This window comes from Zootoca vivipara, chromosome 2 (genome assembly GCF_965207765.1).
Source record: "Zootoca vivipara chromosome 2, rZooViv2.hap1.1, whole genome shotgun sequence".
NCBI lineage: Eukaryota > Metazoa > Chordata > Lepidosauria > Squamata > Lacertidae > Zootoca > Zootoca vivipara.
Genome location: NC_142584.1, coordinates 20,039,340 through 20,061,648, shown reverse-complemented (window position 1 = coordinate 20,061,648; position 22,309 = coordinate 20,039,340). Strand labels below are relative to the sequence as shown.

Genomic DNA, 22,309 nt, shown 5'->3' with positions numbered 1-22,309 from the left:
TATTTTATATGTATCATCAGTGGAATATGAGGAGTCCTTTGGGGTGGAAATGAGTTCAGTTCTGCTGTCATCAAAATATATGTCACAATTTTTTACACAATATGGGGTTGTTCTGTTGACTATATTCCGTTTGATCTTTGTCCCTTGTAAAGGGTAAGAATTTTACCTTCCATTGGTTTCAATGAGAGGTAACGTTTTTAAATTGCCAAATGGGGTCCTGAAAATCTGCCTCACCCCACCTCCTGCCCTGGCCGGCATGGTTGTGGTATCTCCACTACAGAATCTGTACCACCATTTTAGGACTTGTCTGCCTGGCTCTTTGGTGGTTCTTTCTAAACATTAGTGACTAAAGTAGTTGTGTTCTTGCAAATAATAAGCGACAATACATTTTTAATGCAACTCCCCCCTACAACCAATTTTATCTGGCAAAGAAGCAATGTGTAAAACATTTATGAAATAACAAAAATGCATGTTTTGTGTGGGCTGTTCATTTCTGAATCATTTTCTTTTATCAGATGCAGTAGAACTCATCTACATTTAAATGAAACCTCGCTGGCATGATCAACCATCCATATGACTGCTTGAAGGGCTGTGGGGAAGGCCTCATTAATACACATAGGGATATACATAATGGATACCATCACGAAAGAACATTTGAAGTCTCAACATACTTACCTTGGGAAGTATGCAGAACTAGCCCCACCATGTGGAAAAATGCAGCCACTATGGGTGGCAGGTTTTGATCTCAACTGAAGGGTGAAAAAGTGTTACTTTCTCTCCTTTTTTGTATTATTTTGTATATGAAGTTCAAAATCTATATGTAGATCTATATGTAGATAGTATGCAAATCTTTGCCCCATCACTTCAGACTAATAGCTTTTGAAAACATTTTTACAGACTGGCTCAGTGTTGTATTTGTTTTTTGATTTCTCTATGCAGCTTATTACCGGTGCTCAAGGCACTGCAGAGCAACAAAATCTGTGTTCATTGGTGTAAATAATAATTCTAAAACAACATTATTAAAAATAACAATAGCAGATAATTATTATTTTTTAAAAAGAGTTGTAACTTGTAATTTAGAAAGGTTATCCACAAACCTATTCAGAGCTTAATCTGAGCCAGGGTTATCCCTACACCTGTTGCAAAAGCCAGAGCTCAGTGTGGAAGATACGATGCAGTAAGGGAAAACATGCCTTTGAGCATGTACCAGTGTTGTGTCATCTTGCTGCTAAGGAACCATAACTATAGTGCTGTAGCTTGGCTTAAGAAGAGCACACATGAGATAGGGCATGACTTCCTGGAAAGCTGGAAGTCCATAAATTTGTCGTTTTACACATGGCACACTGAAAGCAACTCCATTAAGGCTGACATCCTGTGTGTACGCTTACTTGAATGTGATCCTTTACAGTGAAATTCCTAAGCAAACTTGCACAAATAGCGCTTGTAAAGCTGCAGTTCTCAAAACTATTCCGTTACAACCACTCCCATCTATTCAACTAAATCTCAATAAAGCTCTTTGGGGACTGGGCTGCAAAGCAATATACTCTGCCCTGCATTCCTTTACCTTTTTTTTTAATTGACATGCAAGTCCTGGGGAACCGCAGCCACTGAAAGGCTACCTACACAGTTTGAATCTTACCTTTACATTTGCAAAGCTGCTGAAAGGATTACAAGATGATATACGTGAAACTTGTGAATGCTCATAACTCTGCTATAAAAATGTCAAGTGTCATCGCTCCTTCAAACATCTTCCGACAGGAATATTACAGAAACGGAACTGAGCAGCAACAGGTATCAGGATGTTTGAGGGAGGCCTCCGTTTTTTAGGAGAAAAACTTAAAGAAGGGTAAAACTCCTCCCCTCCCCACAGAGAATACAAAAGACATCGGGAAAAGAAAATTGGAAGAGTGGTATAATTATAATTGTAATTTTTTCCTAATTAGAGCAGGGAAGGGTTTGCTGTACAACCCTTAGGAAGGAGGATGCAATGAACAGGAATCACAGGTGGTTGCTTACCTATCAGGTTCGAAGAGAAATGGGGCCAACCCAAAAGGTAGCTGCTTCCACATACCCAGGGCAGGGGATGGCCTAGGTTTACAGAAGTCCTTAAGTTTGTGAAGTAAAATGACATGAACAAAATGTGCCCTGCCTGCTAGGAAGCCTCAGAGTGCTGTCAAGAGGAGGGAGATCAAAAGAAACCAGGAGTGAGTCTTTTTTGCTCTTCAAAATATGGCAACATTTATTTATTTATTTATTTATTCGTTTATTTTAAATTCTTTTAAAATTTATAATGGGATAAACTTTCACTTATATATACCATTAGAGTATGTCATTTTGGTGAAAGCTAATTTTTGCGGAATGACCAGAATTTCTGCAGAATGAACCCACAAAAAAAAAATCCCTATGTGGGCCACTATTGCTCATCCCCTGGCCTAACATATACCAGTGTTGCTGCAAGGATACAAAAAAAGACGTCAGGTAAATTATATGAGTGAGCCAATGTTCTGCTTTTCCTGAGTTCCTGCTATTCCCTGCCGTATCTCCTCTGGGGTCTCGGCACTGTAAACACGGCCGACAGTCCATTTGGTTTTTGTACAATAAAAGGGAATTTGGTGAGGGCGCCAACTTGCCCTTTTCTTTGTTATTGTTGTTGTTGTAAGAATTTTTTAACATTATTATTATTAAACATTATTATTATTAAAACATTATTATTATTATTATTAGACTTTATATATTGCCCTATACCGGGAGGTCTCAGGGCGGTTCACAGAACAAAATCAAAAATATAAAAACCACAAAATACGGTATATAATCAAAAACAACAACCCAATAACATGCCCCCCCAAAAGCCACATTTTAAAAGGGCATAGAACATAAACGCTTCATGGCAGGGCCTGGTTAGGGTGCTGTTAAAATGACCGCCTTTGGGTGTAGTGTTGCCATATTTCAAACAATGAGAATATAGACAGATAAGTTATTGAGGTCTTTTTGGCAAAGTTGTTCCGTTTTTCATAGGAAAGCTGTAATGGGCCCGGGTTTTAGCAGCACATACCGGTAGTTAGCTCGCCTGTCCGGGGGTTCCCGGACGTATGGCAAACCCCCAATCTGGCCGGCGCTCGACGGCTAGCCCCAATTTCTCGCCGTCTTCTCTTTCCCCAACAGGTGGCGCTTTGCACGATTCCCGCTGCGGAAGCTCACTGCGCCTGCGCGCCTCTGGTTTTGCGCTGAGCCCGGCTGGCCCCCGTCGATTTCATTCCCGCCCCTTCCTTTTAAAACTGGGAGGAGGAGGAGGTGGAGTGCGCCGTCGCCGCCCTATGGGCGCAGGCGCACTACCGCCCCTTTCTCGTCTCGCGTGCGCCGCTCTCGCGTGGCCTTCAAGATGGCGTCCTTCTGTGAGGAGTTCGTGTTATGCTCTTTGGCGGGAGCCGGGGTCCCCTCTCAGGGGCCGCTGGGCCTGGAGCAAGATGGGGACCGGGTGCTGCTCACGGACCGAGGCCGGACGGTGACGCTGTATAAGGTAAAGACTCCTCGGGGGGGAAGCGAGCCCTTTGCCGCTTTCCCCATGTCTTGTTTCAAGTCCCTCAGGGACGATCCCTAGGAATAGTCGCAAAAGAGGGGGAGGGCCTAGTGGCGAGGACCCCCTGAGCATCCCCAGCGAGAACAACCTTCCTGCAGTTTCGCCTTCACCTCCAAAGGCGCCCTCCTTCCTTGTTCCCTAAGACAGACGGATATCAACAACAACAATATGGCAGAGGGAAAGACTGGGTCTCTTTCTGAAGTAGAAGATACCTCTCACGAGAAAATCTCAATTTGCGGTGGCTCTGTGTATTTAAAAGAGCTGAAATCCCACAAGCACATGCCCTACGGTTTTATAAACAATTACAGTACTGTGTAGGAAAAAGATCAATCCTTATACAGCAGGATCCTTCTTGCAACTATGATTTATGGGGGTTCTCTCAAGCTGGTGTGCACACTCCTCCATATGTTTGTACGGTATGCACTTTCTCCCAATTCCTTAGGCTCAGATATCAGGAATGATGACAACAGTTTGTCTTCAGCTCCGAAGGCACACTCCTTCCTTGTTTCCCAAGATCAACAGCAGTAGGACAGAGGATAGTTGCAAAAAGGACCCTGCTGTATGCTTCTGTATAAGGATTTATCTTTTTCTATAATTGTTTATAAAAAATAGAGGGCATGTGCTTGTGGGGTTTCAGCTCTTTTAAATACACAGAGCAATAGCAAATTGAAGTTTTCTTGTGTGCATCTTAATAACATATGCTAAGGTTTTAGTGTCTTAACAGTTGATAAGTTGGGCTTTTTTTAAGGTTTCAGATAAAAAACCACTGGGTTGCTGGTCAGTCAAACAAGGTCAAACAATTACATGTCCTGCTGTGTGCAATGCTGAAACAGGAGAGTTCCTTATTGTCCATGATGATAAGGTATGATTTCTTATTAAGGCAAGCATTTGACTATAGTTAAGTGGGAAACTGTTGCATTTGGTAAGGTTTTATTGAAGCCATGGTGGTCTTTTAAAAAACTTCCTTAACTTAAATTCATATTTAATCAGTCTGTTTTGAAACTGCATGCTAGTGTGGATGAAAACTTGTTTGTATTTTTAGAGTGTGCAATAACTGATAATAGGGAACTGAGCCTCACAAAGACTGCTACCCTAAAAATACTTCAGTCAAAATCAGCAGGATTTATTTCCATAGAAACAAAAATGCATTAAATTGCAGAAGCCAAAGGGATTTTGTAGGTTTACATTTGCAAATTCTGCACATATCAAGAGACTGTTGGCATGGGTCTGTCATAGTTGTCCTCTGTGCAGCATGCACGCACATACCTGAGTGACACACATCTATTTTGGAAATCCTGGCTCTGTGTATATCACAGACCATAAAAACTAGTGTATCTTAAATATCCTAACCTAAATTGCTTGTGTCTAATCAAGCTTTGAGGTAATACTTCGCAAATAGATATTGTGCCTTTTTTAAATGAACTTTTTTTCAAAAGGTTTTACAGATATGGAAGGAAGATGACAGTAACTTGGATAAAGCCTTTAAAGCAACGGTAAGCGCTGATAACTTGTTCTAAAATTGTTTTAGAGCATGGTAATTACCTTGTGCAATCAGTTGATGGCATGAGTTCTCGATATGTTAACATCAGCCTTGCAAATTATGGGTTGGCTCCAGAAAGGTTCTTCTGCAAACCAAAGTGGTCCTTCCCTATCTGTGACTTAGCAGGGGTACGAAGTGGAGCAAGGAAGGAGATTTTCAGTGATAACCCCCTCTGGACAAGCTGTTCTGTAGGTTCAGGAGATAACCTGGAAGGAACGGTATGGCAGATGATGTTGGGGCTGCAGGTGAATATTGTCATCTCTTATTGTAGGGAAGTGCCCTGTGAGCAGAACTCTGCCCCTTTGAAGTCTGGATTGCACTGAAAAATAAAATAATTGTCTTTCTAGAACACTATATTTCACCTGTCCTTTCCTTTCTCCTTCCCGCCTTAGTAAGATAGAGGACCTTTTGCAGATTGTTGAAACATTGGTCCTTCCACCTAGGGCAGGCATAGGCAAACTCGGCCCTCCAGATGTTTTGGGACTACAACTCCCATCATCCCTAGCTAACAGGACCAGTGGTCAGGGATGATGGGAGTTGTAGTCCCAAAACGTCTGGAGGGCCGAGTTTGCTGTCACTGAGTTGCTGCAGAATTTTCCAGCTGTTTCAATTGTTTTTACTGTACCATACCCTTCTTCAAAGGTGTAAATAGCAAATGACAAGAGCCCGGATTCAACTAAGCACCCTTGTGGAAGCTAGTGCAGGAGTTTCTGCTAACACAGTGGACCTACCCTCCTCCAATTCTTCTCCCATATCTGCTGTGAATTGTCAGGAGAACCCCGGACAAGCATACCTAGTAATATTTAGATCTGTAATTCAGTTGCAACCCATTCCATTGCTCATACCAGCACCTGGAGCAATCAACTTTTTGAGGCCAGCCAGAGTGAATATAATTGTTTCCTGAACATTGCAATATTTATTAACATTTACCATACTTTACTGTGCATGGGACTAGTTCCCCCCCTTAAAAATCATGCTAAAAAGTGGATGTCGTCTTATATATGGATAGTGCATTGGGTGAATGTTTGATTGGTTGCTGCAGCGGCTGTCAACAACTATTGTGCGTGTTATTGGTTGCTGTGTCAATGGGTGGTGTTGATTGGCTGCCGCTGCAATTGGGCAGGCGATTGGCAGCTTCAGCTGGCGAGGGGACAGACAGAATATTTTACGCATGTGGGTGATAGATTTTCAGCATGCCCCCTAAAAAAGCTCAACAACCCTTGGTAATCCCACCCCCCAAACACTCAACAACCCTGGGCAATCCTCCGCAAAAAATCTCAACAACCCCCCCCCCCCATTTTCTGTAATTTCAGTCCCCAAAAATTGGGGGCGTCTTGTTGACGGAAAAGTACGGTGTTACAAAGATAACTGCACTTTTGTTACCTTTCATATTGCATATTTAAATTAAGAGTTTATTTTGCAGTTGTCAGCAGATGTGTATCGGATACATTCTCTGCCTAATACCGAACCCCTGGTCCTGTTCAAAGGTGGTGCTGTCAAGAGTTTAGATGCTGTACTCACAGCCCCTCAGCAAGAAATTGAAAGTGTTGTTTCAGACGAAGTTATTAGGTGAGTGCCACAGTTAATGCAAGCTTTCCAATTCAAAAAGTTAGCTATAGTTTTGGTGCTGGATCTCTCTAAATCCCTTAACCTTACTCTGGTACCAGAGCTACCCATCACCTTGTTTTTTTTGTAATGCCTTATTCAGTTCATTCTTCCTGCAGGTGAACAATTAAAGTTTCTTAAGTAGGCTTGGGAACTAAGGAATATGGTGAATAAAGGCTCTCTATTCACTCCCCAAAAAGGGGATAGTGCAAAGCATGACAGATAACTTCAAATTTGCATCATACTTTACACTCATAGTTGTGTTGTATTGGCTGTGAACCTTATTTCAAATAATAACCATGTTAGCATGCAATGCTAGACCAAACCATGGCTTAGCATGAATGTACAGACCACGAGGGAGATGTTCACACCTGCTTTGCTCCTCCCTGGTTTTATAAGCTCTCTCTGGTGCAGAAGCTATGCTTGGGTTAGTGTGTTGTCTGAACCCAGGATTGTGGTTAAGCTCTTTCTTCGATAGCAAGCTGTAGCCAAGTTTTGATCTTGGCTACAGATAGTGATTTAAGGACAAGGCATAGGCAAACTTGGCCCTCCAGATGTTTTGGGACTACAACTCCCATCATCCCTGACCACTGGTCCTGTTAGCTAGGGATGATGGGAGTTGTAGTCCCAAAATATCTGGAGGGCCGAGTTTGCCTTTGCCTGTTTAAGGAGAAGAGAGCTCAACCACAATCCTGGGTTTCGATTAGATGCCACATGAGACCTAAAGAAGCCACAGGGAAGCAGAAGCATATTTGCATGGTCCTAGTAAGCCATAGTTTGGCTTACCGTAGTGTGCAAAGTAGGCCATTGTATTAAGTATTTGTGGCCATGTTTTTAGTTTTGATTGTCCTGCAATAATAATATAACTTGTTTTTAGATGGAGTGATGCTTTCTTGGACTTTGGACATCCTGTTCTTATATTTATTACTGAGCAGGTAAGTAATAAATATTGTAAGGTTTTAAAGTAGTGATGCAACAACATTTCCGTGTTTAAGTCACAGGTGTGGCATTTTGTTTACTATCTTCTTTGTTGATGCAGAATCAGTCTTAACACTTGAATAAGAATCCTCTACTGCAGGGGGCTACTTACATGCTTTAATTTGGATACCTCTGTCTCCCCAACAAAGGTGTTCTAAGAGATATTTCCAATCTTGGAAACTGAAATGTAAATATTTAGATTTATTTTCCATGATAAGCATTTTAAAGTTTTTTAAGTTGAACGAGTTTGTAGTAGCAATGGTCACACATAACTAATCCTGAAATATGTGCATTGTGCATATGTACGCCACAGAAATAATAATAATAATAATAATAATAATAATAATAATAATAATAACAACAACAACAACAACAACATACAGTGACTGATGGAAGGATTGCTCAGGCCTACTAAGAATTGTCTCTTCATATGATCCACTATGGGAATGTTACTATGCAGTAGACAATTAATACAGATGCAACGCTTCTGTGTTGCTGTTTTTATTTGCAGTTCTTGGAATGGTTTGGACAGGATGAGCAATGAATCATTCTCAAACTCAGAAAAAAAACTATTTTAATTTCAATATTGCAGTACAATAGGTTGTCCAAATGAACAGCAAGAAATTATTTCATTGTGCTTTAGAAAGTCCTGCTTTGTAGGGAGTGGGGAATACTTTCTTATAAGATTAATCCTCCAACTTAATGGTGCAAGCATATTATTGGACAGTCATTTGTTCACTGTAACTTGCTGGTATTAAACAATCTTTGCTTTTTCGCTTAAATCATAGCTACACAATGATTTGTGGGGAATTACCATTACAATTTTTTGGGGGGGGGCGCCGAATATCTCTTAGGTATATGATATAGTTAATTTCTTCTGTTTAGCTGCAATGTCTTTTTAATGAACCCGGTTGTCTGGGAAATGAAAGAAGGCACTCTTTTTCTTCAGGATGGGAATTGCTTCATATATGTTCAGCAGTGTAATCCATGCATCCTTCAGAAGTTTAAACTGGAACAAGGTGGCGAGTCAGCCACTCCGCAGAGTTTTGCAGCGTACTTGAAAAACAAAGTTGTCACATTGCTTTGCTTGTGTAAGTATTAAGGTATATTCTAATTGTACAGGAGGGGAACCCTGCCTTGATAAAGCACAGAAGAGCAAGTATTGTGTTATTTCCAAGAGTCTTTTGCAATTAAATGTTTCATAAACAGACATACCGGTAGTAGTTAACAGTTCTTAACAGTGTAATGGTATACTTCTGTGAGGAGCATAGACATCTATGCATATTTACAAATTCAATACACTGAGACTGCATTCAGATGTAATGTACAAACATGAACTCGGGGCCAACTGCTGCCTCCTCCCACTAAATGGGAGGGGGTTATAAGTTTACAATTTTTCTGTTTTTATGATACTATTGTTTGCTGTTTTAACCACTTGCCAGAATTGCTAAGCCTTTGCACAATTGTAATGTCAAACCATGTTACTTCTAAATGGGATTGCTGTATTAAAGGTCAAAAACTTAAGACCGTTTCTTAGTTTGGGGTACCTATGCAATTATAAAGCCTTTAGTTGAGGATGGTATGTAGAAACTGGACAGGCTGTAGTCCATTGATAATAGAGTATTTAGTTGTGAAAAGTCGCAGGGAAGGAGGCTTCCCCAACCCATTAAAATTATCTGACGGGCAAATCCCTTAGGGGATTTTTTGGCAATTGTTGCTAGTATCCATGGGCTACACAGGACCTCCATGGAAGCAGCTGACAGAAACAGAACCATTCCGAACCATGACTCCTCTTACGTGATATCCTGTCTTTTACGGTGATGATTTGTGTATGCCAAGTAGTATTTATTAATTCTTAACTATTACGTAACTGAATTTTATTCTTACAGATTCCAACGGATGTGTGTATAAGGTTCTGGTGCCCCTGCAACAGAGTGGCTCTGAAGAAGAGCAATTTTTACAAAAGTCTCTTCTGATCAGACTTCTAGTATCTGGCAGTACTCTAAAAGGCACTTCAATTGCTATTCTCGATAAAGATCATATTGCCACAACAGGATGTTTGGATTCCCCAGATGGCCATGTTAAAGGTAATGTAAATCGCTTCAAAATGCAGCAGCTGGACTAAATCTATTCTGCTTAATTTGTTGACTGTAAACAGGAAGAAAACATCCAAGAAGCACTCTTAAATAAACATTAAACAAATATTGAGCACCTAAAGTCAAGATACTGTACAACACCCTGGTGCCTGCCAGATACTTACAGACTGCAACTCCCATTGGTTGTGCTGCCTGGGATTAATAGGAGTTGGAATCCAACAACATCTGGAGGGCTATCATGCAATATAAAATGTAGAATAAAAAGCAACAAGTGTGTGGTCTGCAGGCAGCTAATCTAAATATGCAGATGCATAAGAAAGAAGAGCAAGGAAAGACAGCAGAGAAAGATATACAGGCAGATCTCAATTTGCATGGGAGTTGCGTTCCAGGTCATCATGCGCATAAGCCACCCGGTTAGGCCCCTTCTGGGTCTGAAAATGGTGCAAATGTTCATGGAACATGAGCAAAATGGAAGTTGCCTGTACAGTTGATTGTTATTGACCTGTTAAGCCATACACAGTAGAGTGATTAATTATACAACTGAACCTTCACTTTCTCAAAAATTGATTTGTTGAACTGTTCTTGAAAGAGATTAGTAATGACTCATTATGAATTGAGACTTACTTTGGCAATGTTTGACAGGAAGGTTTGGGGTATGTTAATTACTTTGTAGGGCACATTACCAAAGTTATCTTACTCAATTTGCAGGCAGGATTCATAACTGAAAGCTTTATAAATGGTACTCTTGTTTTTCCTATTTGTAGATTACTTTTCCATATGGAATATAAAATTTCAAACATTACAGGCTTCAAAGGAATTGCCACGGGGAACCACTGGACAAGTAAGATGTGATCAATCCATTTTCATTTTAATACATTTGTAGCTAGTTCACAATGGTAAACCTTGAACAGAGCATACAAAATATGAAAAAAGAATGCTGAAAAGGGGCACTAGTCAGATTTAAAAATATTCCCTGTTTTTCAGTGTGCATATTAGATACCCTGCAGAGTGCACAGATCAATTGGGTGCATAAGGGGTGCAACAATCTCTGAAGAGCATATATGTGAATGCAGTGCAATCGCAGCTGTTTCAGTGCATGGTCATAACTCCTTCAAGAGCCATTGTCACTTTATGAATTATAGTGTGACTGATCCAGATCACTGGATATTTCTAAGCTCATCACATCTCTTTGACGGTGTTGGTTGTGTAAATTGATCAGTAGTCTGCAATTAATCTTCTACAGATCTAGCAATAATTGAAAATCTTTGTAAGTGTGCCCCATTGCTCAGTTATTGCAGAGCTGCAGGTATATATTGATGACAAAACTGTTACCTTTCAAAAGAAATTAGAAAGCTCAAAAGATCTGTAGCATTTAAGGGAGTGTTTGTGTTGTGAGTAAAGGTAAAGGGACCCCTGACCATTAGGTCCAGTTGCAGACAACTCGGGTCGCGGTGCTCATCTCGCTTTACTGGCCGAGGGAGCCGGCATACAGCTTCCAAGTCATGTGGCCAGCATGACTAAGCCGCTTCTGGCGAACCAGAGCAGTGCACAGAAACGCCGTTTACCTTCCCACCGGAGCGGTACCTATTTATCTACTTGCACTTTGACGTGCTTTCGAACTGCTAAGTTGGCAGGAGCTGGGACCAAGCAATGGGAGCTCACCCTGTTGTGGGGATTTGAACCGCCAACCTTCTGATCAGCAAGCCCTAGGCTCTGTGGTTTAGACCACAGCACCACCTGCATCCCCATGTGTTGTGAGTATATTCCATTAATTCACTTTCTACTTGCTAATTATTTGTATTTAATTTTTTCTAGTGTTGGTGTCACGGAGACAAACTCTTCATAATACATGGTAACGAATTAACAGTAATATTGTATAAGTGTGAAACATCTTCCTTGGCTGCTGCTGTTGGGAAAGTTAAGGATACACAAACATCAGGTAGGGCTTAATTATAAAGCTTATATTTACATTCACATAATCCTCTTTTGGAAATGCCTTTAGAAAACTACATGTAAAAAATGCCCATCTTAAGCTGCTTATCCTATTAGAAGGCATTGTACTAAGATTTTTCAGTTTACAAATTGGATTTTAATATTCACAAATACTCTCATTTGTATTGTTCAATTCTCTGTGGATTTTAGATGGTATGTTGAAAAGTATATTTAGTGTTTTTGCTTTACCTTAATTTATTATGATTAAATTCAGTTAGACATTCAATATGGTAAACTCATAACAATAGCCCACGCATTATAAAAGCCAAGTTCTTGTCTGGTATAAATTTTATAGAAATCTTTTTTTGGTAATTTGTGCATAGCAATAATAGGTTTCACTCTTTAATGTGATAGTCTATATTACTTTTTCCAGAAATGAAGATTATGCCTGCAAAGTGGAACATGCTTCAAGAAGATGATCTAATAGGTGCACAGCCAGATCAGCCTGCTGAGGGTGGATCTAATAGGCTGGTATGTTGGTTTCATAGTCACTATTCAATCTTCCTTTTGCTATATTCATTTCACTATTAAACTCTTTAGATAGATGGGTAAAATAGCATTTTCAACAAAAGGCATACAATTTTAAGGAATCAATACAAATTACCAAAATTTCTTAAGTATCCTTGGTTTCTATGCAATGCAGGCAGAACGTTAATAGGCAATGCAAAGCAGGGAGTTCCAATCATTACAAAAAGAAACTCAGCTGTTGAATTTAAGGAAATTGTAGTCCAGCTTTTAACAATGAAGTTTAACCTCTCTGATCTGCATAATGGTTACAGTTGAAATTTCAATTTTCAATTTCAATTTCAACACCTTTATTGGCATATATATAAAATATAAAAACAAAGACAAAACATATAAAACATATAGGACATTAGTATAAATAGTAACTCTACATCATACAGAAATAATGGTGAGCAGGAGGAGGAAGAGGCACACAAGGGATCCTCAGCTATCATTGTTGAAGGCTAGATGTACTGATTTTAATTACATAAATTCTGGACAAGTAGTGGGCCATAATTCTGGTAATTTCGGGGAAGTCATCCCTCAGCAAGAGCTGGACCACTGTTTCCTTGTTGGGGAGGGTTCCAGGTCTCATAAAGGATAAGAGGGGGCCAAAATAAAAGAAATTAGAAAGGGGACAGTCCAGAATCATGTGAGCCATAGAGTCTACCTCTTTCTGGCCACAAGGGCATAATCTATTCCAGTAGGGGATGCCTTTGAGTCTTCCGGCTAACACAGAGGATGGAAAAGCATTTAGACGGTCCAACATAAATACTCTGCGATAAAAAGGAGATGAAATTTGGAGATGGCAGTCCACTCTGTTGCTTTGGTTTTTGGAAGATTTTCACTTGAATACTTGGTTTAATCCAGATTAAGCTTTTGCAGTTTGATCTCATAGTCATGAATAACTTATCACATCACTTGATTAGAAATTGATCTTATTAAATGGTTACATTGTGTGTGTTTTTTTTGGGGGGGAGCACAAAATATTAGTCCTGAAAGCATTTACTAAATTGTACTATGTTCATAGAAGGGATCAAGCTCTAGCAGGGTGCACTAATCACCTATTTCCCCCTTCCCTCAGTGCCATAGAATGTAGAGTTAGAAGAGACCATAAAGGTCATCTAGTCCAACCCCCTTCAATGCAGGAATATTTTGCCCAACATTCCACTAAACTCACTACACTATTCCAGAGGATCCTCCAACCCTGTGGAACAGCTTTTCAGGCAGCTCCACGGGGCTCCACAGGAAGAATCAGCAAAAAAATCCTCTTCCACTTGCTTAACCTCCCCCCCCCCCCCATTTTACAAACATGGTAGTTTGACAGTGGGTCATCAAGTTGCATACCCATCCCTATTTATTTTGATAGAAAATGTTTTTTTAAAAAAAAATTATGTGGATTTATGACTTGAGAAAAAATATTCCTAGCTGCCAGCAAAGAAATTGGTAGGCATGTATGTAAAAAGTAAAGTATGTATTAAAGTAAAAAATGAATTACTTGTACATGCTTTCCAGAAAATTAGTTGTATTGGACCATTGTACTTAAAAAAAAAATCTTTCTTACTTACTTAAGTTTGGGTGGACTTCAAGGCAGGCTTGCATAATTTGTTTTGATGATCAGAAGAGAATATAACTACTGGTGAACTGAATCTGCTGGCAGAATTTCTAAAACTAGTTGTAATTGGTCCAGGATATGTGTTACCATTGGCTGTTGTTTTTCTTTAACTGTCATGGAACTTTGATTCTCAAACAATCTTACTATGCATGTTTAAATACTTGCAGTTGAGGTCAAGAAAGAGCATGGGTGCAAAAACTGAACTGGAGACTCTGACAATAGAACAGCTGCTTTTAATTATCAAGGTAAATATAATAATTTATTATTTATACCCCACCCATATGAAAAACACTTAGGAAAGTTGGAGTGGTTGAGTAGAGAACAAGATACCATTTAGTGGCAATATTTCTTTCTCTACACACTGATGCTTTAAACAGAAAAAAGGTATCAGGAAATATGGTATACAGATGCACAGTATTAAAAAATATGTATACTAACTTCTTAAAAAAGAATTGACAAATTTCTTTATTCCATCAGACTTTTAAATTGAACTCTGACTTTTAGTTTGAACTTGTTTTAAGTCTTATTAAATTGGGTCTCTTGCACACAGCTCAGATTACTGTGATTAAGCACTGTGATTAAACCAAATTTAAAATATTGGTCCTTCAGGTTTTACGGTAACTGTTGATTGATATTGTGAGAGCAATTGGACACCTTTGTGGGGTTTTATCAGTCAAGTAATGATTTGGCAAAGCTAGAATCCCACTGAAATATAGAGCTGTATTTACAAAGTAGAATGGGAGATTTTCCATAAAATTTATTCTAGCAGAGCTTGCATTCAGGGGGCGGAGGGTGGGGTGGGGTGCCCCAGGTGTCAACACTGAGGTGGGTGACAAAATGCCAGGCGACACTCACCTTGGGGCCTGCAGCGCGCCCGAGCCACGCATCTCTCCTGGGAGTGACGTGGTGGTTTAGGTACTCGCAGGCTCCGCGCTGCCCCAAACGGTTTGCCCGCCACCTCCCCCTTAGCTGTAGGGTGGCTGAGTGGCAGAAGACAGGCAGACTCCTTGGAGGCCCTGGGGAGCGTCCTGCCCTGGCTGGTCCCGCCCCATGGATAGCTGGCCCCACTCTGGAGGCGCAGGACATGCGCGCCGCCCCAGGTGCCCGATTGGCTTGCTCTGCCGCTGCTTGCATTAGCTTGCTTAAAACTTCATTTATGTAGGACAGGAATGCAGCAGCAGAAATGGGAGAAGACGGTGGCAGCTACTATTGTTTGCTCCAAATACCCACATGGCTGTTCATTCTCATTAAGCCATATGTTGGTGTAACATGTGCAGACCAAACCAATGAATCGTCTCACTGCTGATCAAACAAACAATATTTTGTTTTCCACCTCCTCTTCCCTCATGCCTTTTGTAGCTTGATGAGCATCAGGGTGCCAAACAAATCATGTAACTCCATGCCGCAGTTGAAACAAACCACAGTTCATAAACCAGCAGCAAACCATACCTTCAGAGCATGGTTTATTGGCAGTAAACAAACTATAGTTAAGCTTTATAGTTAAGGTTTCAATAACCAGATAGTGATCTAATAAACCATGGTTTATATGCCCATCTTTCAACTTCAGCAAAACTAAACCTGGTTTGCTGTGCTTCTTAGCAATGTAAAACAACAGAAACCTTGACCCAACATGGTACCCTCCAGAAGTTCCTGGTCAGGGGTGCCAACTTGAATACATTTTGTGGGGGGCCAGGTAAGCCCCGTCCTGCCTAATTGATCACATGATGCAGTGCACACATACCATTTGAAAGGAAATGCCCATCAACTTTGTTGGGGCCCAGCCCCCACTAATATTGTGGGGACCGAAGCCCCCACAGCCCCTAAGAGTTGGCTCCTATGTTCCTGGTAGTGCTCCCAACCAGCACAGTTGTGCTGGGTGACAGATTTTTTGCAAGTAATAAGCAACTGTTCTAAATCACCTTTCTACCTTAGAGGGCAATGCTTATAGAGAAGTTTCCATTTAAAAATTGGAGCAGATTCAAATGTTTGCTATTGAATCTAATGTTCTAGTAGGGTTTTCATTCATGATGAGACAGTATTGCTGAAAAATCTTATGATTTAGAGCCTGATTACTGTAAGGGAAGGCTCATGTAGGGAGGTTTTCCCATCCCCTCCTCCACTCACATACCACAGCGTTCCTTGCCACCATCACCAGAAAGAACTCTCTGAAATGCCTTTTCTAATATGGTGGCAGCTGTGACACATCCAGGCATCTAAAAGCAGTGTTTTTATTTCTTACGAACATTCTCATGTAGGTTTCGCCTGCAGTCTTTTACACATTCACATGAGAGTAAGTCTCATTGAACTTAATGGGATCGACTTCTGAGTAGTTATGCATAGGATTGCACAGTTAATGGATTAAAACACATAGGGCAACAAAGATTACTTTTAATTACTTTGGCTAGTTAAAGCTGGTTTTCTGGGTCTGTTGAACAAAATACTTTTTTTCAGGATTCTTCTCAGAATGTAATTGAAGAAAAGCTGAAGACATTTTTATCCAGTACTCAGATACCAGACTTTCAAGCATCAGTTGGATGTGTACTATCTGCTCTTGTGAAGAGGTGTAAAAGAGAGTCCTCATTTTACCCTCAGAGTTGCCTGGTGCAAATTATGCAGACACAAGGCCTCTCTTACAGGTGAGCTAGTATTTATTTTAAAATGAGATAAAAGGGTAAAGGAACCCAGTTAGACAGAATGGCTAAGTCCAGTCAAAGGCGACAATGGGGTGCGCACTCATCTCGCTTCAGGCCGAGGGAGCCAGCTTTTGTCCACAGACAGCTTTCCAGGTCATGTGGCCAGCAGGACTAAACCAATTTTGGTGCAACAGAACACCGTGATGGAAACCAGAGCACACAGAAATGCCATTTACTTTTTTACCTATTTATCTCCTTGCACTGGCGTGCTTTCAAATTGCTAATCTGACAAAAGCCGGAACAGAGCAATGGAGGCTCACCCCATAGTGTGGATTTGAACCACCGACCTTCCGATTGGCAAGCCCAAGAGGCTCGGTGGTTTGGGCCACAGTGCCACCCGCCTCCCTCTTATTTTATAACGAAATTTAAGGAACTGGAATCCTTCAGGACCTTTGAGAATAGTGGCTTATCAGAAACTGATTTCGTATGAACCTGTGGTGCTCCCAGAAACCTGAAATATTTTTGTGGATAAAGTTAATATTTAACTAATTACAAGTATATCCAGAGATTAACTGTTCACCCTTTTGTTCCAGTTTGTGCCCAGATCTAATGGCAGTTGCCTTGGAGAAAATAGATGTACACTTGTTACAACTATGTCTCCAGCAGTTTCCTGACATCCCTGAAGCAATTACCTGTGCTTGCCTGAGGGCTTTTCTGAGGTCAGTATCAAGCAATTTATCCTACATTTTTACTGATCTTGCTTGCAATAGTTTGCTTTGAAGTACTATTTTTTCTCTTTGAATTACTTTGTGTGTAATAAAGGAACTTCAGAGACACCATGGTGTGTGGACCCTAGACTACCACTTTGGCAAGAAGTAGAAATGACATGTATTTTACCCTATTTAATTCCCTCGTATATGAGAGCTAGTCATAATGGACTCCATTGCAGTTACCAGATGAGATTTCCATTGTTTTAGAGACATTTTCATTTAGAAAATGCTGAATCTTCTTCTTTTTTAATTGACTGCAGTCAGAAAAGGTTAGTATATGAAATCCTTGAGAGTAAATTAACTACCTGATGACTTTAGACATTCTCCAAATGCCCAGTCATCTCTAAAATGCTATTTTGTGTGCTATGGGAAGTTGATCCATGCAAATTAAAGGTTGAGGAAAGGAAAAGCATGCTCTTCTGTCCATCTTAATCCCAGATAGTGGTTGTTGTTGTTGATGATGTTGTTGTTATGAAATGTCAATTTCAGAAATTTCTTATAAAATGCCATTTTAAACTAATATCAGCATCTGGGGACTTTTCATTTTCTTCTAGCATTGGTGATGACCACCTTGAAGAAATGAATGTGAAATTAGATTATGTAGCAGGTTGTGTTGATACTCTGCACAACAACAGAATGGGAAAGCAATCTAAAGTTATACAGAATGGCTTCACTTCTGAGCTCCTGGAAGAAGACACCTGTGACACACCGTTAACTCAGAAATCTCACATGACATACACAAGAGAAATATGCCCCGTTGGACCACAGAAGGCAACATTGCTGTATCCTTTGCACAATAAAAAAAGTTGTTCTTACAGATGCAGAACGATTATGTGGCACCTGTGGCATATTGTTCCACCATGTTGAAACCTCATTTCTTGGAGATTTAACAATCATGAAGGAATGGGAAGGTGGTATTTTGCTGCACCACCCCCAGGCACCCTGATGTACTGCTCTAGAGAACAAGGTGAGGTGGGGGGCTGTATGGGGAATCAGCAGTTTGCTGCCTCGCCCACTCTTTCCTTCATTGAGCGCTTCTGTTGAACCTTGGTCTCTTCCTTGGCAGAAGGATCCCTTCAACTTGCAGAAAGAAGACTGCAGTTCTAACCTATTTTAAAAAATGCTTTCTTTTTCAAAGATGTTGCTCTTAAAGAATTTTGGGGGTAGGCTAGAATAGAAATCTTAATGTACATTGGTCCTTGACCCTATTACCTGAATCTTACGCAGAAACACCATTCTTCGTTCAGCATACAGTGAGACATTTCTTTTGCCTCATCTGAAAGATCTCTCAGCTGAGCAAGTCATCGTAAGTAGCAACTCATCTCTTGACTGTTTCTAGATATTATTGTTGATTACATATTTGTTCCTTGAGCATCTTGTGGCTTTTAGAGAAATTAAGTTATCAATGAACTTTTTCAGTTACGAAATCCATATCTAAATATCGCATATCTAAATCCATGTTATTACTGGGATAAATGGATAAATATCCACTGAATGCTATTTCATCTCACACTGGTTCTGTAGAACCTCCTCGGCCTCTGATAGTGATAGATTTTTAAACTTCAGGTATAATATTAGTGTAAGCTTCAGGATGTGTTCATGACTAAATTTGCTGCACTTATGCAGATTATTATATATTATATAAATTAGAAATGGAGGGTAGAATTACTGCATGATATTGGTCAGATTAGACTGAGGACCTTCAGAAATTTCACTTCTATGCACATGGCTACAGGGCTGATGTAGATTTGTTATGTCTGAATCTGAAATCAATATAGGAAGACAGGCTTGCTTTGTGTTTAATAATGGAAAAAGTCAGCATAGATTGGTGATATAGTGAGATCCCTGAATTGAGTTGTAGCAGGAAAATTGAGACAAGTATTTTATTTTTTTTAATGACTGAATAAAAAAGGGTAAAGGACCCCTGACGGTTAAGTGCAGTCGTGAATGACTCTGGGGTTGCGGCGCTCATCTTGCTTTACTGGGAGCTGACGTTTGTCCACAGACAGTTTTTCCAGGTCATGTGGCCTGCATGACTAAGGCACTTCTAGCGAAACCAGAATAGCGCACAGAAACGCCATTTACCTTCCTGCCGGAGTGGTACCCATTTATCTACTTGCACTTTGATGTGCTTTCGAACTGCTAGGTTGGCAAGAGCTGGGACTGAGCAATGGGAGCTCACCCCATTGCGGGGACTCAAACTGCCGACCTTCCAATTGCCAAGCCCTAGGCTCATTGGTTTAGACCACAGTGCCACCCGCGTCCCTAATGACTGAATACTCGTTTGCAAATATATTTAAAAAGTCTGGACTGTATATACTTAAATTTGAACTACTACTTTTAAATGATATATTTTTCTTCCTAGTTATTTCTCCGGTATCTGCAGTATCTGTACATGAAGTGTAATGAAGAGGCTGCTACAGACCTTCCTAGAATATTTTGTCTGTCCATAAACCAGGTAAGGGGCAGGTGGGAATTAAAGTCACCATTGTTATTGTGAGTTATCTATGTGTCATTTCTAGATGTCTGCTTCATTAAAAGTACTAGAACTGCATGTGCACTCCTCTGTGTATTCAGAGTCCGATTCAGCCCAATCGAAAACATAACTGTCTTCAATTAATGTTTATTCTAAAAGTGAGACTTTGGCTCTTATGGCAGAAATTGTTTTATAGAATGCCTTGGTTCCCTTTTTCATGGTTAAAGAAAAATATGCTTCCCTCCTCCAGTTGCTCATGGTGCAGTGACAGAAGGATTGTTAACACACATGATGTGGTATTGATCTGTTTCCCAATTTGAATGATGTTATTGCCCTAGCTAACTTGGTTTGGGAAACAGATCTGAAAGTTGACAAAATAGCATTGATAGGATCCCGTACAATGGGATAGAATCATACACTAAGACAGGGAAGCACTTGCTGGTCTGTGACTTTCATGATTGCATTGGAGATTCTGCTCCTATAAGCATTTGCTTAGCTATGCCTGCATTACACACTGTTTCATTTGCAGAATTATTGTTGAAATATGACAGTTTCAACTCCCTCTCACTCGGCAGCCAAGTTTGTTTTAAATTTAACTGTGCTACATGTACATTTCTTGCCAAAAGTGTGGGGGGGCAAGGAATGGAGGGCTAGATTAAAATCAGAAGTCCCATGCACAAATGGAAATTGGTTGTGCTCACAGATGGGCACAATTGAATGTCACTCAATTAAAATTACAGTCATACCTCATGTTACGTCCACTGCTGGTTACATCTTTTCAAGTTACGGTCGCACCAAACCCAGAAGTCCTGGAACGGGTTACTTCTAGGTTCGGTGCACGCGCATGAGCGCTAAATCGCACTTTGCGCAGAAGCGCCGAATTGTGTCACGTGCGTGTGGAGACGCAGTGCTTCAGGATGCAGCCTTTTCATGTTGCGAACGGGCCTCCGGGACGAATCCCGTTCACAACCAGAGGTACCACTGTATAAGGCAGTGTTATTCTGTCTAACAATTGGTGCTGACTTGCACATACGTGTGCTGAAGGTTGAGGTATCACACTTGAGTTTCACTAGCTTACGCTTATCTATCACTGGTTTAATTTTCAGATCATGGACTGGATATGCCTCCTCCTAGATGCTCACTTTACAGTTATTGTGATGCTGCCAGAAGCAAGAGAATTACTTTCTAAGCTGCACAAGTTTGTTAGAGCCCAAGTAAGTTTCCCTTCCTTTTGAAATTGCAGCACCAGAAGCACAGGTTGAAGATTGTAGGTGGTGATACCAAACCAAGCTTCCCTTTGAAAACCACAAATGTTACCCTTTTTTTGCTATCACGTGCTGCCCTTTTGCATGAAGGCAACAGTAGTTCCACTTGTGGGAATAAAAGCAATGTTTATAAAGTGCTGGCAGGAAATATGAACAAGTCTTATTTGTTTCCCCCCCTCTTTTAGGTACGTTTTTACTCAGAACTCAACAAGATTGAAGGAAGCCTGAAGCAGTTGCAAAGGATACAGCACCCAAAGGATGTGGGCTTATATTCCATTGAAGTTCTGAAACTTGTATGAATAAGGCACACGTTTCTCATAAAATTATTGTTACGAATCTACTGTGGACATTTTTCTCCCTCTTTGCATTCCGGCTCATCTGTTCTACCTTGTAAAAACTTATTGTCACAGAAGTTGCTGGCTGCCCTCAAGCAACGACACAACCATCTTGTCTTTAATGCTTTTATTATGCAAACTATTTACTAAGCAAGAGCTTCAGGAAAACATGTCTACTCATTGCTATCAGATTCTCCCAATGGCGCTTTTCGGCTCCTCCTCCAGCAGAGTAGTTTGGTGACCCCCAAATCTCCTCCCCCTGCGTTTGCGAGCCGTTGATCTCCTCAGTTCCGGGGTGAATTTGAAGGGACGCTCCTCTGCTGTTTCCCTGCTTGAACTTTCTATTGGCCCCTCCTTCCTTGCTGATATCCCAGGCTGCAGTAAGGGCTCTTGTATGCTGCCTGAGCCCTGGCCCCTTCCTCTCACTTCCTGCTTCTTATATCCTGTCCTTCCGCTGCTGTCCGAGCTGTCGGAGGAGCTGGATTTGATGGGGGGGGCGGCTGCTCCCTGTAAGCCCACCCCCTTACACTTATTAATACTGAATTTCTCATTGGTGATCTGTACTGATACCCCTTCAAGGCCGTCTTTTCTAACTTGGTGCCTTACAGATGTTTTGGACTGGGGTAGATGGGATTTGGAGCCTTTGACATCTGGACGGCACCAGGAAGGCAGAGGCTGCTGTAAGTTACATTATGACTGCAACATCCGACCTGAATATCATTTATATATGTATAAACCATAGCTCAGATCCACTTTAAGATACACTAAAGACAAGAGGGTGTCATTAGGAAAGCAACATGCATTTCTTAAAAGAGGTCTTAGCTTGTTTACACTTGGTCTTGTAGACTTGTTTGCAAGCTATCTAACACAGGAAAAGTAAATTACAACAGCAAAGTTCAGACCTAGTAGTATAGTTGTAGGTA

General features: G+C 40.7%; 1 protein-coding gene across 2 annotated transcripts; it reads left to right on the top strand.

The window, feature by feature from the left end:
- Nucleotides 1-3,354: 3,354 nt before the first annotated feature.
- On the top strand, nt 3,355-21,391 carry NOL11 (nucleolar protein 11). Of its 2 annotated transcripts, XM_035103999.3 has the most exons (18): nt 3,355-3,517; nt 4,326-4,439; nt 5,014-5,070; nt 6,541-6,686; nt 7,600-7,657; nt 8,650-8,791; nt 9,590-9,787; nt 10,561-10,637; nt 11,612-11,735; nt 12,162-12,259; nt 14,075-14,152; nt 16,359-16,543; nt 17,134-17,259; nt 17,865-18,092; nt 18,538-18,616; nt 19,676-19,768; nt 20,893-21,000; nt 21,237-21,391. In XM_035103999.3, the coding sequence occupies exons 1-18, from the start codon at nt 3,380-3,382 to the stop codon at nt 21,348-21,350; spliced, it is 2,163 nt and encodes a 720-aa protein (XP_034959890.3). In that variant the 5' UTR covers nt 3,355-3,379; the 3' UTR covers nt 21,351-21,391. The 2 variants fall into 2 exon arrangements, with proteins under 2 accessions (XP_034959890.3, XP_088519103.1); XM_088662977.1 differs by lacking the exon at nt 6,541-6,686.
- The last annotated feature ends 918 nt before the right edge of the window (nt 21,392-22,309 follow it).